The sequence below is a fragment of the Molothrus ater genome, chromosome 11 (genome assembly GCF_012460135.2).
Source record: "Molothrus ater isolate BHLD 08-10-18 breed brown headed cowbird chromosome 11, BPBGC_Mater_1.1, whole genome shotgun sequence".
Taxonomy (NCBI): domain Eukaryota; kingdom Metazoa; phylum Chordata; class Aves; order Passeriformes; family Icteridae; genus Molothrus; species Molothrus ater.
The window spans coordinates 17489617-17504383 of NC_050488.2; the positions used below are offsets into that span (position 1 = coordinate 17489617).

Consider the following 14767-nt stretch of genomic DNA (forward strand, 5'->3'; position numbering starts at 1 on the left):
CCAGCCAAGAAAAACCTCTCATATTATTTACACCAACATTCCTCCAAATTCTGAAACTGCAGCTTGATTGAGGAATTCATGCCTTGTAAACTACAAGTTTCCCAAAAAACAGCCAGAGGCACATAATCTTTTGCTAAGCTAACCATAAGGAGCTCTGCTAGCTTAGGTGGTGAATCAAGTGTGGGATAACAGATTACACTGAATAAAAATGAAAAACCACAATGACAAAATAATGTTATAATATTAAAATAAATCAAATCATACACTGCCATTATTCTGATACAGAATTTTTGCACAGCAAATTTGATACATATACAAGAGGTCAGGCAGCCTATTAAAATAAACTTCAGGGTTCCTTTTTTCTTTAATATAAACTACATCTTAATACATAGTTTGAGATGATCAGGTAGTTTTACATCAATTCATGTAACAACAACTTCTCATCTTAGAACACTAAAATAAGTAAATATTTTAGTGCTCTGAATACTGAAATGTTTTGTTTCCATGTGCCACTTTTTAAAAGTGTAAAAACTACATCTATTGTTTAAACTTTTACCCTAGAGGTGTGCCTAACTTACAAATAAAATTATATTAATAAAGATATGAAATGCAATGTAAATACAGTTCTTTTGGCAATTGTCATATGCTTCACACTATGCAGTTATCCAACTCTCAGTTCAGTTCAGGTCTTCCAAAGTGTAAAGACGTGGCCAAATTTTTCCAAAACTGGCAATAACTTGGATTTTTTCATTCTGGGGTTAAACTAGAACCATAAAGCCCACAAAATTATTCAGGAATGTCAAGCCCCTGCCCTCAGAGAGAGTTTTGCTCTAGTAAATGTTGTTTGGCTACCCCAAAATGAAATCATCCACCACTGTGAGTCCCTCCTGAAAACCTTGGCCACAACAGCAGTGTCTCATCTCCAGCTGATGTTGGTGAAGCAGGAAAGTCGTGCAGGGTTTCCCCTGGCAAGTAACCCTTTTTTGGTCACAACAATGAGAAAATGAAAACACTGAGCGGCTCTTTCGAGTGCAGAACAGTTCCTGCTAAAAAAAGACATCTTCTTTTCTGAAGTCTGGCAGACACCTGAATCTGCTGGGAGCAGTCCTGAGGCAGGCCAGGCCCGGCAGGCAGGGGCAGGTGTGGTGCATCCGCCGCCCGGGGAAGGGCACCTGGGGACAGAGCAAGCACGTCAGCTGCGTTGGGGTGGTTATTTTTTCCTTTTCACAAACAGGATGGGACTGCTGGGGTACATTCCTTGAGCATTATTTGCAGCATCAGCCTCATTACATGGCTGAGACGATAGGAAGATGGCAATACACACAGCCAGCAGCAGCCAAAGATTTCTTTGTTACAGAGCTTAAAAACTTTTTAGCTAACAGCATATTTACTATTTCCTACAATCAGTGACAGGGAGAGCCACAGCACTGGTGGCTGCGGGGATGAAATGGAGGAATATTGGGGATATGGGGAATGCTGCCCAGTTCCCTCCCTTCACAGCCAGAGCTCCCCACGAGCTGCAGCACAGAGCAGATGGCAAAGGCAGCCCCACTGTACACCCAGTCCAGCCACAGTTAAGAACAGGATGTTAATAGCCATGTTGCTGTGTAAATCTACATCTGTGACACATGTTCTCCATTTACTGCCATTTCATAAAGGAGTTTGTTGTGAAACTACACTGGCCTTTAACATCACGTTTTGTGGTGCCACTGTGCAGGGCTTTCTGCGTGTCCCGAATCCTGCCTTGTCACATGGCACAGAGCAGGACCTGGGAACCTTGGGATCCCGTGGTAATCAGGCTGGAAGAGACCTCTGGAGTCACCTTGCCTGACCTCCCTGTGAGCAGGATCCTTTTCACCACAGGGCAGAGGTTTCTCATTTCATCCCACCCTCCTCCAGCCACATTGTGCTGCAGGGAGCACATATGGAGTACATTAGACAAATTTAATTGTGCCATGACATGCACACGCACTGACAATCTTCAACAACTTGGTCACAAGCTCTGTCTCTTACAGGAGCCAAAAAGGACAGCCCTGTGGGAAGTGTCTGGGAGCTGTGGTGCTGCCAGCTGGCAGCACACACTGAGCATTCCCTGGATGCAGCAAAGGAGGCACAGAGGTGCAAAGCCTCCGCTACCAGCCAGGCAGGCAGCCCTAAATTCCCTCACTTCCAGATTTCTGTGTGGTTGAAGCCTAAAATTATAATATTAACATTCCAAGATTTTCTTGTGTCAGTGTACAAATTTTGTCTTTAAGAAAGTCCCACACAGTCCTCCATGCATGGTGGCAAGCACCAGCCTGACTCCAGTGATACCCTGCTGGAGGCAGGAGGTGGGCAGAGGGCTCACATCCCCTGCAGTGCCCTGGGCCAGCACCATCTGAAGAGCAGCCCCAGGACAAGAGATGTTGTGGGTTTCCCCATGCCACCCACCACAGCCCCTCTGCTCCAGTGTGAGCAGAGGCAACAGCCTCCCACACCTGCTGGGGATCCCCATGGGAATCATCCCTTAGGGTGCCCACACCCAGCACTGCAGCCAAACCCAAAACCTGAGCTCTCAGCCTCCTGACAGCTCAGGTGATTTATTCTGAACATTCCACTTGCTGCAAGGAAATGTTCCTTTCATTCCCCATGCTGCCAAACCTCACCTGCCTGCAAACCCTGCCTGGCCCTGCCTCAGACCTGGCCTTGAAATTCCAGCTGGGACTGCTAATGGCATCAGTCCATCACCATCTAGTTGTTGAGAAGGAAACTAGAAGGTGGAACCCCAGCTGCCAAGCATCTCCTCCAGTTATCTCCTGGCTCCTCTGGATGTCCCTGGGGTGCCATGGCCATGGTGGTGCTGGATTTTGGCCTATCCTGCAGCAAATGAAAGGTTTTGGTGATCAGGTACCCAGCTGCTCCCTACACAAGTATTTACCGGAAAGGAACCACTGAGCAAACCCTCCTTCCTTAAAATAAACTCATTTCACGTTCTCCAGTAAATCAATTTGGTTTGTGTTTCTCAGGAAGATCAGTGGAGAAATTAAAATTAACCTCATAAAGCTTATAAATATCAGTGACTTAGTGTTTGGGGTGGACAGGCATCTACTCTGATTGTAATTATGCAGACAGTCAGCTTGAAATATATCAGACAGTTTAAATTATTGCCCAATAACAATACGCTCATAAAACCCTCTAGAAGACAATTCCTCTTATCCTAATTCCTGGTAATGGAAAGAGCCCTTACAAGAAGAACCTGCTACATCACATAGTAAAAATGAACATTTGGTCTCCAATATCACAGCAGAAGTTTTAAAAATTTAACTGCAATAAAATAGAGCCTTAAACCTCCTAAAGCTGAGAAAATAAACTGAGAAGCCAGGCCTTGGATGAAAGTGAGAGAGGCAGCTAACTAGCTGCACATTTATGATCTGAATTTATTGCTTTATATCTTCCACTTGTGATGACTCTTGGGCTGTGCTCTTCCCTGAGGATGACTCTGAAGACCATCAGGTTCTCAAGCTCCCTGGTAACATCCCATGCAATCTCTTGTGTTTTAAATAAGCAGCTTTTTTTCATACTGCATAAGAAATACATAATTATATAGCCTTTAATAAATGCACTTGTTAAAATCATTGTATTAATAATACAGTGTGTGTGTGTGTATATGTGTATATACATAGATATTTAAAATTAATAGGTAGAACCAAGACAAAGAGAGCCTGTGGAGACTTTTCTCAAGCCCAAATGTGTGTCAACACTTTCTCAAAGCACCAGCTGTCCCAACACCAACTGGTGACATTTTTATGCTTGTGACAGGATCTTGTCCACTGCCACTGGGGTTGGTGGCACTTGCTGTGCTCCTGCTCACACCAGGAGGGATTGGCAGGGCTGGGCTTGGGAACTGCCAGCGCTCCTTTGGATCAGGCAACAAAACAAAACAGCAACAACAAACTAATAAGAAAACAATCTGGGAAGCGTGTAGTGCTTTCATCCTCTGATTCCCTTCAGCATAATTCTGACACTAATGCACTTCCTTACGCAGGTGCCTCCATCTCTGCTCCCATACAGATGCAGGTGGCTGGATATTGTAAGGAATGGGAAGCTTCCCTGCCTTTCCACCACGTCTAGGCTTTATGCCATGTGCTGCACAGCTCAGGACATTCCTCCAGCCCCCCAGTGAGGTACTCACTCTGTGACTCAGGGGGTGGCACTCGTCTCCCAGGTTTCCCATGGGGGTGCACATCCTGAGGCTGCGGATCCAGAGGCTGACGGCGCAGCACATTCCGGCCCCGCACTGCTGGTCTCGGTCACAGGCCTGCAGTTCAACACAGCATTAAGCAAATTACATGAATAATAAATGTAGTCCAGAAATAGGACAGATCAGGTGCTCAGGAGCTGCCTCTGGCACCCCTAAGTTACCATGGCTCATTAAAGTGGATAATAGGATTTAAGGCTGGTTTGCAATACTTGTGTCTCCCATGGATTGGAACGTGCAGGCTCCTGGCACATTTTGGAGTTGGGACCAGGTTGTTTAAAGCCAGGACCATACACAGAGCTGCTCTGGGCCAAACACAGGACTGTCAGTGATTTACAGTCCAAACTTCTGAGCACTGATAGACCTTGGCATGTGCCACTCACTTTCCCAGCTCCCAAATCAGAGCCTGAGTGAGCTCAGGCAGGAGCAAGGACCAACCACACTAAACTTGTCACCAAAAGAGTCACCAAACCAGTCTTATGGAGAAGCTGAGATAGGAAATCATCCATCAATTTAATGACTTTTAGGTAACTATTCCTTCTAACTTCACATGATAATACTATGGTTGTGAGTGCCCTTGCAACACTGCAAGAGTTTTGTTAGAGAAGCCCAAGTGGAAGTAGCTAAAACAAAAGTTTAAATGTGGACTCTGTGGTTGTTGTCTAGAATTACACATAACTAAAAAAAGGTCTTAAGAAAAGCTTTGCATAAGTTCTCACCTCCAAAAAAATGCTGCTGTGGTAGCATTCCACTTCACAGGAGGCAAAAAAGTATTTTACTGCTTACCCAATACAGCTTAGATAAGCAGAAACCAAAATGCAGACTGGTGGGTATGTCTTAAAACCCACAAACCATGAAGAGCAATTGACACATTAGGGTTTGAAAACATGCTACTGTACATCTTTCAGTTACTTTTTAATCAAAAGCTTATATAGATTTAATGCAAAAACCAGTCTCCTTTCTCCAGTGAGAATTGCCATCAGTTAAAGGTTCTGCTTACATCCTGAATGTAAGCTTGATTAACTTACTGCTCTGGGTGTCTGGCAGCAGCAGTGAGAGATGGAAGGCACTGGTCAGCACTACGTAAATGGGAAACTCATAAAAACGTACGTAAATGTTGATAACAGCTCTGGGGAAGGCACATTCCCAGAGTAAACATGCTCTTGAGGGGAAAACTCACTGGTCTTACCTTGGGATTTACATGATAAATGGCTTTAGACTCTACTCACTGGGTAAATATTGCACTGACCAGCAGGAGCCAGATCAAAATACAAGTTTAAAGCTCAGTCAGTAGTTTAGGAAGAAGCTGTTGCATTAGGATCACTATTAAATAGTGTGTGCGACCCAAACAGCTCCTAAACACAGAGCTCTGTGCTGCAGGCAAGCCCAAACACAGAGCATTTGCTTGTAAGACTAATATGGCCATAAATCTACCACTCCAGCCTGCCAGGTAGATTATACTCACTTTCTGACCTCTCTCTTAAAAAAATAAAATAATAATAATTTGAAAAGTACTCTAATGATATTATTTTGCCCTTGTCACAAATAAAAATGCAGGTACAGCAATTCTGGCTGCCCCCAGCACACTGCTGAGGTGTCCACTGCTCAGCTGGAATCACAGGCTCTGCTATTTCTTTGCTATTTCTTGCCTTGCAGCTCCCTTTTTTTCTTAGTTATGTTTCTCAAAGTCCATTCATCTCTGTGGGACTGGTCCTGGGGTGAAATACCACTCAGCTGAAAAACCCACCTGGGTGTGTTCTACCAAACAAGTCCTGAATGTCCAGGCTGAAGAATTTCTTTCCTGACCTCACACACACATTTACATTTGGCAGAACTTTTAAGGCTCCCTTTCCAAAAATGTATGACAAGTTTTGAAAATATTCAACCCAAGTGTTCCTGCCCACACCTTATCTGCAATTTGTAATTCCTGCTGCTACTCCTAAACTTCCCCAAACACCACATGAGCACCTCATTTAAACACAGTTTTCCAGAAAACCAGCCCAAGAATATGTCCCAGGTGAAATGCCAGCTGCAAAGGCAACAGGTTTCAGCACAAGAACCACCACTGAATTAAGGAAAGCTTGAAAAAAGTCCTTAAATTGGAAAGGAAAAACACCTTTCAGGCTCAGGGGCTGGGGAACACCTACGTCATCTCTCATCTGAGATTTGCCTGTTCATCAAAAGCCAAAAATGCATCACAGTGGTTTAAACAGAAATGCTCTGCAATAGTTAATAAAGTAACATTTTCTAGTTCTAATCTATTTTTACTTTTTGAATCTGCCTTGTCCCTGATCTATTATTCAGTGCCTCACAATTACTTTATTTAATGGGTTAATTATGCTTTCAAGGTGTAGCCACAACTCTAATAACAGATAAATTGCTCTTCTGTTGCTGGGAATGTTTCTACTTAAAAGAATCTTGAAATCCTCAATTATTAAAAAATTCCTTCACATTCTCTGCTCTAAAATAAATAATCAGTCCTTGGAACTGATCTGACTTCCAGGGAAATGCCCACAAGTTGTTTCATGGGCTTGAGGGGTCTGGACAGGGAGCCTGGAGAGCCACAGAGAAATCCACTGCTGTGAGTGCAACTTCTGATGGTTACAAAAGACATGTGAGCTCTCAAAGGAATGCAAATGCTGAGTTATTAATCCAAAGCAAACACTTAAAAAATCATTTAACTAAAAAGTGATGCAACGCTTTGGGTTAAATAACGTCTTTAGGAAAAAAAGTATTTTCACAGCCAGAGTAAATCTTGAGCCTAAAAACAACAACAGAGACTTGTTTGCAAGGAGTGGCTATTGAGAGGGAAAACGATCACAGTCATAGACAAAGAAAAAAAAGAAGGAAAATGGAGTTTTCTGAGGATTCTAATCCTGCCCTGTACATGGAGGGGCTGGAGGAACCTGGGGTGCACAGTGAGCAGTGCAATGCCCTGAGCCAGACCCTCTCAGAGCAGGTTTGGGGACAGCTGGGGCTGCATGCAGGGAGATGGGAGACAGCTCCAGCCCTGGAAAAGCAGCAGGATTCTCTGCACACTCCCGGACCAGCCTGGAGACAGCTCCCCCCGAAGACATCCCTGCCCCCAAAGGAACAGACCCCACGTTGTGGCATCCCCTCACCTCAGAGGCCCACGGGTCTGGCATTGCCCACCGCCGAGACTGACACATCCTGGCATCACTCACCACAGAGAGTCCCTCGGGCTCTGATACCACTGAATCCAGACCATCCCTCATCCCTAGAGATGCCACGGCCGGTACCACTTATCCCAGACGGACACCAAGCCCTGTCACCTCTCATCACCTGGCACTGCTTTCCCTCCCACGTCCTCGTTATCACTTATCCCAGCTCCGGCCATCCTTCACCGCACTCGGCGCCGCTCTGTGCTGGCACGGCTGAGTGCGGACAGACCCCGAGTCTCGGCAGTGCAGAGAGCAGAGATGCCCAGGGAGCAGCCCCGGCAACAGAGCGCTCCCCTCTCTCCTGGCATCCCGCACGGCAACAGAGCGCTCCCCTCTCTCCTGGCATCCCGCACGGCAGCAGAGCGCTCCCCTCTCTCCTGGCATCCCGCACGGCAGCAGAGCGCTCCCCTCTCTCCTGGCATCCCGCACGGCAGCAGAGCGCTCCCCTCTCTCCGGGTATCCCGCACGGCAGCAGAGCGCTCCCCTCTCTCCTGGCATCCCTTACGGCAGCAGAGCGTTCCCCTTTCCCGGGTATCCCGCTCCCCTCTCCCCGGCTATCTCGCTCCCCTCTCTCCGGGTATCCCTTACGGCAGCAGAGCGCTCCCCTCTCCCGGGTATCCCGCTTCCCTCTCCCCGGGCACCCCTTATCCCGGGCGGTTCCCCCAGTCCCGCTATCACTCCCTGCGAACAAACCCCAACTCCCGTCCCGCCGCCGCGGCGGAGCCCTCTGTCCTTCTGTCCCTCTGTCCCTTTGTCCCTCCCTCGCTCCCGCCGGCTCCGTCGGTGCGGTCGGTGCCGAGCGGCGGCGCTCACCCCGGTGCTCACCCCGGTGATGACGGCTCCGTGTCCCGCGGCCAGCAGCAGCACCAGCAGCACCGGCAGCATCGGCGGCAGCGCCGGCGGGGCTCCGCGCAGGCTCCGCATGGTGCGGCGCAGCGAGCCGGGCTCGGAGCCGCCCCGCCGTTATAAAGCCGGGGCTGAGTCACCCCCGCCCGGCAGCGCCGCGGCCGCGCACGCACCGCGCACACACAGCACACCGCGAACACCGCACACACACCGGCACACCACACACACACCGCACACCGCACACACACTGCACACACACCGCACACACCGCACACACACCGCACACACACCGCACACACACCGCACACACCGCACACACCGCGCACACCGCACACACACCGCCCACACACCGCGCACACACCGCACACACACCGCGCACACACAGCACACCGCGAACACCGCACACACACCGCGCACACACCGCACACACCGCACACACACCGCACACACACCACACACACACACACCGCGCACACCGCACACACCGCACACACACCGCGCACACACCGCACACACCGCACACACACCACACACACACCGCGCACACACCGCACACACCGCACACACACCACACACACACCGCGCACACCGCACACACCGCACACACCGCACACACACCGCGCACACCGCACACACCCCGCACACACCCCGCACACACACCGCACACACACCACACACACCGCACACACACCGCACACACACCGCACACACACCGCACACACCGCACACACACCACACACACACCGCGCACACCGCACACACCGCACGCATACCGCACACACACCGCACACACCGCACACACCGCACACACCGCGCACACACCCCGCACACACCGCGCACACACCGCACACACCGCGCACACACCGCGCACACACCGCGCACACACCGCACACACACCGCACACACACCGCACACACCGCACACACACTGCGCACACACACCGCACACACACTGCGCACACACACCGCGCACACACCGCGCACACACCGCGCACACACCGCACACACACCGCGCACACACCGCGCACACCGCACACACACCGCGCACACACCGCACACACACCGCACACACCGCGCACACAGCACACACACTGCGCACACACCGCGCACACACCGCGCACACACCCGCACACACCGCTCCCAGGTGCGCGGCTGCGGGTAAAGGGCGACCGCATCAGGATGGTGACAGCCCGGGGGAACATCCCGCAGCACGCTGGGGACATCCCGCATCAGCACTGGGGGACCTGGGCTTAGGGGGTAACATCACACAGCGGTGTTGGGGGAACGTCCCAGGGCTCGGGAGAAAACCCCACAGTGTGGCTGAAGGATTGACCACAGCAGGGGTCGTCCCAGGGCTGGCTGGGGTACACCCTCTAGCAGGTATGAGGTTGTCCCACAGGAGATCTAGGGATTCATCCCAAGGCTGGCTCTGGACATCCCACAGCAGATTAGGGAGTAGGGAGGCATCCAACAGCAGTTTAGGGGGGAAACATGCCACAACATTTGGGGACATCAGGTCAGAGCACATCCCACAGTGGGGCAGTAGTAGCCCACAGCCACTGGAGCCAGCAGGGACCAGTGCCCATGTTCCCTCTGCTCCCTGGCCAGCAGCAGACCCAGACCCAGTGTCGCCCCTGCTCTCTCTGTGAACAGAAACCACCTGTAGCCCTCAACCCAGCCTCTGCTGATACCTGGCAGAGCTGTGGACATGGCCATGAGGGACATGCAGGCTGTATTCATCTTGTCTGGGACAGAACAGCATCAAAAGTACCCCACAGTCTGAGTAAGAATTGGACCAATCTCAATTCCTGCCGGAAGCCCAGAACCCCTTTGAATTCCTGTTCTCCCGTGGTTCTCCCCTCCTTGCCATGGGCAATCTCTGCCTCTGCTGAAGCCCTCCCTGCTCCCATGGCCGCCAGGGCCACAAGAGGAAAACAGCTCCCTTCTTCAGCAGGGCTGGCTCCCACCAAAGATCCATGAAAGACAGAAGCAGGAGCACTGGGAGCAGAGCCCCATTCCAGAAGCTCTGGTTCTTTCCAGCACAAATGCCAGGGCATGCTCTCGTGGTCTCAGTGAGCACCTGTTCCTACATGCACACCACTGAAATTCAGCACAAACCAAGGCCTGATCATTAAGGGTGGTACCTTTGTGCACCGCCATCCTCTGTGGGAGGAGGACATCAGTGAAACACATGCAGTATTTCCTTCCCTTCTTCTCTCACTCCTTTTCTTCTCTCTTTTCCTTCCTTTCCCAACTCTTTATGCTTCTTTTTGCCTTTCTTCTCCCTCCTAACTTCCTTTTTTTCCCTTTTCCTGCCTCTCTGTTCCTACTTCCATCTCTCTCTCTTTATTCTACTCCCCTCCTCCAGTGTGTCCCGTTCTCACAAGTAGGTCCCGTTTTCACCAGATTTTTCAATTTATATTTTTGTTCCAACAGGGAAGGCTGAGCCTTTGCAGAGCCCACATTTCCCTGAGCCCTCAGCCAGCCTCGTTCCTTGGCTGAGGTGAGTCTGAGTGTGGCTGAGGGGGAGCAGGGGCACCGAGCCCCTCGCGCGCTCCCGCTCGGTTCAGTCCCGGTCAGGAGCTGTCAAATCCATTCCTTGGTGGCCTCCCCTCGGGGGCTCACTCTGTCTGGAGGTGTTTTCATTACAAACGTGGCCTTTTTGGGTGCTTAGGGTTATTTTGTACAAGTGCATTCAAGACAAATATGGGCTGGGTAAATAGGGTTTAGTCCGAGGATGCTTTAAAAGAAAATTGGGATAAGCCAATTTTGACGTGAAAGGATTAAAAATAACTGGGATGTATCCTTAGCTGTTGTAAACTCATGTTGCTGCATGAAGCACCGGCAGTTTAAACCAGGTGAAGGGATTAGCTTATTTTAAATTCTGTTTGTATCCTAGAAACTAAAAATGAATGTAAGCCAGGAATGATTATTTTCACAATCTCCAGGTGTCCAGAACTTTTGAAAACAAATAATCACTTTCTGCTCTAAACCTCCTGATCCTCTAAAAACACTATAGAATTGAGGAGAAATAATAAGGGGGAAGAGAAGAATTTTGTGCAGGTTTGTGTAGACTCAGTCATTTCTTCTAAAAGACATTTGACATAAAAAGTATCATTTATGAAAGGTTGTCAATCCTGAGCCTGGAAGGGCAGCATTATACATTACAATGGAGATGCTACAGGCTTACTAGAAGCCACCCTAATGTGAATATTCTTACTACCAACTTGAGCTAAAACTGGTTTGCTATCAGAAGAGACCATTCACATTTGTATGGCCTTTAGGTGACTTCAAAATGAAATATTAATTAATTCTGATTAAATCGTTCCTCTTCTTAAAAAAAAAGGTGAAAGTTGAGGAGATGAATTTCTGAATTTCAGTGTCACTACAATTGTTTTACTGCAAAAGTAGTAAAAATCCACAATGTGTCTTAAATGTAAATCCTCACAGTGCCCATCTCATGAATGCAGTTGGTGGGTCTCTCTGGCTCTTCTCAAAGCCTCAGTTTTACTGAAGACTATCTATGAGTAGGCATTCAAATAATTATTTGGCATATTCAAGTGATAATGCACTACAGAATTTACAGAATTTTGAAGACTAAGAATGTGAATACATCAGCTATCTAAAAAGATAATTTTCTCATAAAAGAATTGAGAAGAAGCATGTAATGCGAGACAGGAGAATTATCTTTTTGCCCTAAAAACTCTCTTAATAATGACAGTATCTAATTTGTCTAATCTTTGTCACTGTATATCCAAAAATGGTCTTGATTCAGCAAAATGGTGAAAACTTGCTGACTCTTGTAGAGGAAGAATGTATTTATTTATATCAGATATATTAAAATGTATAGTCTAGGTGTAAAGTTCACCCAAGGAATGAAAGACCTCAAATCAGTTGCCTGTAGAGCCTGAAATGACCTGAACACACAAGAATAAATAAATAAATAAATAAATAAATAAATAAATAAATAAATATTCATTCAAGAATAAATGTTTAAGCTGTACCCTGAGTTGAGATGTAGTCCAACATTTCTGCTTTAGGTCAATAATTAATGTTCATTAATTAAAGTAGAGGTTGACAGACAAACAGCCCAAGACTCTTCTCAATCATTTGTCTTCTCCCTTGGGGTCTGTACACGAGGCAGAACAGACCATTTCTGCTGACATTAATTTGGGTCCCCAGCATTTACATGACCACCATTCATGTTTTTTTGAGTTGCAAATATTTCTGTAAATGACTTCTCAGTTTGCTGCCTCTCTCTCTGATGTGGCTGGAGTTGGCCAGTGCCTTCCCAAGTTACCAGCAGCAGTCTGGCAGAGAAATGGAGGCTTCACACCTGCAGCTCTCCCTGAGCCTGTAAAAGCCAGCTGGGATCCGAGGTGTGAGTGGCTCAGCAAGCCTGGGCACCCCCTGTGTGGGGCTGGATCACACAGTTTGCATCATGTGGAGAAAATGAGGGGCAGTTCAGGCTGTGAGACGCAATTCTCACACGTGGCATTGCCCCTGGGGACATCCATGGGGCTGCTGCTTGCGGGAACTTGCAGCACTGGCTGAGAGCTCAGCATGTTTCTGCCCCAGGATGGGAGGCAGGTGAGGAGAGCAGCAGCGTCCACGCAGCTCATGCTCGTGCCTGGCCTCTTCTGACGTCAAATAAACTAATTTCTAAAAAGTCTAAACACAAATGCTGATGTTGGGATTAGAAGAGGCACTCTTGTCTGAATTCCTACCAAATCAATCCATAAATTTCACTGGTGAATCCAAAATGTAGAGAAAAATTGCGTTTTAACCTAGCACTTAAGAGATATCAAGCACTGGCTGACAGCAATGAAGACATCTTCCCTCAGCAAACTACTCTAACTCTTAAAACCTCGTTTCCAGTTTGAATTTCACTGATTTGGACCAGCATATAATATTAAGCCCTCTAATATCAGGAGTTTTCACCTTCCATGTGTAATAAGCTGGGAAAAAATTCCACAGTACCTGTTTCACTACACAGCAACAATTTTGCCACGAACAAGTGATTCTGGTAGCTCATCTCCATAACCTTTCCAATAGATCAACAAACTGCAAAGTCTCTGGCACAATTTCAGGAATATTGTCATCCCCTGGCAATAGCCACACCGTTCTATTCTTAGTTATATAATCTCGCAGCCCAAGTCAACAATCAGTGTATAAACAGAAATGTAGTGAATATCCTAATAAAAATGAAACATATTGACAAAGAACTTCAGCAATAAAAAAGCATCCACAAGTGATTTTATTTCTGGGGTCAGACAAGAAGTAGTTGTAATGAGTTGCTGTTGCATGATCTGTTCCCAGTGCTCCCGGTGCCTCATTACGCTGCTTTTCAGCACTGCTGTTGTCATAGTAGTCCCTGAAGATCCTTATGTAAGGACTAAGATGATGGTTCTGCAGTATGTTAAAAAAGAGCATTTAACAGATAAGTGCTAATGTTCTAGATTAGGGGTTCTCACTCCCTTACTCTGCACTGGCTCATGTAATTGCATGAATCACTTTGATTGCAAAGTACATGCTCTCCTGTCAGCTTAGAGGGATTGAAGTGGAATATTACAGAGTCTGCTCAGGAAACAGTGCTAGAATAAGAAAAAGCCTGCAAACATACCACAAAAACTAACAATTCCTAGTTACTCATGAAATTTGCTTCTTTGATTTGCTCACAGATTTTATTTAGACTTTAGTGCAGACATGACTGCGTTGGCAAAGTCCAGGGCAGCCCAATTCCAAGTGATTCAGCAGGAACTGTGGATTTATGTGATGGGCAGGGACTCCATGCCTTTCTGTAATTTTCAGATATGTCATTTGAAAAATGTAGAGTTCCTGCCAAGATACAGAATTGGTTTGGGGAGTTCACTGGACTTTGGGGAAACATTCTTTCAGCCTTTTTTCTTCTGCTGCTGATTGCTTTTGGTGGGAAACAACTTTCCCCTACACACCAAAATGGGCCATGAGATGTGAGCTGTGAGCTGTGGGCAGAGGATCCTCTGGTGGAGCAGGGTCTCTCCCTGCACACCTAAGCTGGAGAGTGAGGACATTTTTCACTGAAATGGGACTTACTGGGCCATGGGGGCAGGAGGTGGGGAGGTTTTCATGGCCACAGAGATCTACCAAACACCAGAACTGGAGAGGAGTCATTCAGGAGGGCATCATTGTAGATCTGCTCCCACCCTGAACAAGCGATTTATCCTATGCCTCAATGGGATCTGGTGAGACCAAAGCCAAGCAGGTTTTTAGGCTCATATTCAATAAACAAACCAACCCAATCTTCCTCCCTGCCATGCTCCTCATGGGTCCCTCTGGTCCCTTCCAGTTCTGCCTTTTCCACCTCTCCAGGCACCACACAAGTCTCCTCTGTGTCCCTCATCATGGAAACCTGTGGGAGCACTATGAATGCTGCTAATCCCTGGCTTGCCACTGTCTCCAGAGGGACCAAGAAGAGGTCACTTGTTCAGTTTTATTTACTGAATTGGTGCCATATGGCTTCC

General features: G+C 47.9%; 1 protein-coding gene across 1 annotated transcript; it reads right to left on the reverse strand.

Annotated features, from left to right (window-relative positions):
- Positions 1-222: 222 nt before the first annotated feature.
- PROK2 (prokineticin 2) lies at positions 223-8343 on the reverse strand. The gene is made up of 3 exons (XM_036391007.1): positions 8245-8343; positions 4172-4297; positions 223-1172 (listed from the first exon to the last, which is right to left on the reverse strand). Exons 1-3 carry the CDS (start codon positions 8341-8343, stop codon positions 1047-1049), a joined length of 351 nt encoding a protein of 116 aa, XP_036246900.1. The 3' UTR covers positions 223-1046.
- Positions 8344-14767: the final 6424 nt, after the last annotated feature.